This window comes from Cyprinodon variegatus, unplaced genomic scaffold, assembly GCF_000732505.1.
Source record: "Cyprinodon variegatus isolate N-32 unplaced genomic scaffold, C_variegatus-1.0 Scaffold225, whole genome shotgun sequence".
NCBI lineage: Eukaryota > Metazoa > Chordata > Actinopteri > Cyprinodontiformes > Cyprinodontidae > Cyprinodon > Cyprinodon variegatus.
The window spans coordinates 967,826-969,735 of NW_015150678.1; the positions used below are offsets into that span (position 1 = coordinate 967,826).

General features: G+C 39.0%; 1 protein-coding gene across 1 annotated transcript in view; it reads left to right on the top strand.

The window, feature by feature from the left end:
* The window catches only part of LOC107088641 (two pore calcium channel protein 1-like), a 41,869-nt gene that overhangs the window by 27,143 nt on the left and 12,816 nt on the right, over window positions 1-1,910 (top strand). Inside the window, 2 exon segments of the mRNA XM_015380940.1 lie at window positions 222-366; window positions 494-741. Of these exon segments, the coding sequence (XP_015236426.1) occupies window positions 222-366; window positions 494-741 (393 nt within the window).

Here is a 1,910-nt window from a genome sequence, read left to right on the forward strand (position 1 = left end):
CGGTAGGTTAATGTAATTGTGTTTTCCTTAATATAGTTGCGCTTTTAGATTTGTAGTTGCAGTTTGCACTTCAGGGCCACCGTACATTACGCTGCTCCAAAGTTATAAAATGCATAACTGTATTTGTAAGAGACGTCTGTTAGTAGGATAAATACGTTCTGGTCCCTAAAGTGTCTCCCTGACTGCATGGCTCTCCTCTTTTGTGTCTGTTTATCCATTAGGCAAAGTGGCTTTTGTGCAGCTGGCTGACCTCCTGAATATTGAAGTGATCACACTCAAGTCCAGACCACACCCACTTCAGAGTTTATTCCCCAACTTGTACGAGTCGGCTCCGAGCCGCTTGCTCTGCAGAGTGGTCCAACACCGGTGAGCGTCCGAACCACCAGCTGCTGCACCTTAAAGCGTCTGATGTAAAGTAAAACAAAGAGGAGGAAGGCTGATAAAAGCATTTGGATTCTGTGGTTTTAGACATGAACATTTCTTTTAATTTAAGGGGATTTGTCATCACTTTCGACCTGATCATCATGGTGAACGCCGTGTTTATCGGCCTGGATGAGGAGAATCCACTGATCTCCAACTCTGAGTGGGCTTTTCTGGCTCTCTACGTTCTGGAGATCCTGCTAAAGCTCTACGTCTTTGAGCCCAGGGCCTTCTTCTCCAAACACAGCTTCTGGAACTGGTGAGAGCCAGCTTGTTGCCTACAGCAATAATTATCCACTTCTGACTTTAATGGATTCCTAGGTAGAAATAAAATCCAAAATTATTGTTCTTTTTTTTTTCCTCTTGCTTTTTTTTCCAAATATATTATTTTTTCACAAGAACAAATAACTGAATCCAGTTGTTGCAATTAGAAGAATTGATGCATAAATGTGTGAAGGTCGCAGTTCCTTTCGCTTTAATGCACCACCTTTCTTTCAGCAACAGGTGGGGGAGGATCAGTGCAGAGAGAAGTCTAGTTTTTCTGCACTCTTTCTTTTTAAAGGTCCTTTGAACTTTAAAAATGATTTTATGGAGACATTTTTAGCAGTTATGAAACCATAAATTCATCCCTTTTCCTTTTTAATAACTAAATAATTCTACATCTATCTATTTCAATAATTAGGCTGTTCTGTTTTGGTTTATTTACTAATAAAATTCTACATCTTTTGGGAAGTTGATAATAACTTCCAACTAACTGAATTTCCTCCCAATACGGTAAGTCATGAAGCTGAGGTAGGTGACTGCTTTCCTTCCTGTTTGTATGTTTTTACCCACCGAGCTAAATGTCTGAAGCTCTGCGGACGGTTGCTGTTTGTTAAAGAAGAACCCAGAATCATGTTTTAAAGCTCTCTGGGTCTCAAAACGGCAAATTACAGGAAGTGAATGTTCTCTGTTAACAAACTTATACTGATTCTCTATTTACCTCATGAAAAACTAAATCCTATCTATATAATCAACGAGCCGTGTCACATCCGTCCCAAACAGCTTATCTACATCCCAGATTATAAGCACCAGGTATGTGGCACATCTGCCCCTTTTTTTATCAGCAGCTTTTTATTGCGTACATCCAGCCACGCTTGGAGCAGCTTTGATGCTTAAAACAGCCGTTTCATTTAGGTGGAAGCAAAGCAGCTTCTGAGCCATGGAGCTTCAAGAAAAAAAAACACAAAGGGGAAAATATGGCACCATTTGCTGCGCAAAAAAAATGCCATTTGCTGTGCGCTACAAAAAATTAAAATAAGTGTATTTACCCTTTTTTTGAGTGGGTTAATAAGATGATCTGCCAATGGAATTGGATCAAAATAAGACAATTTGCACTTGAACTATATTAAAACTATTATAATATGCACTTGAAATAAGATATTGCAGTTTTTTTTCTCATCTTAAATTTAAATTATTATTCCATTGGCAAAGTGTCTCCCTTACCTGCT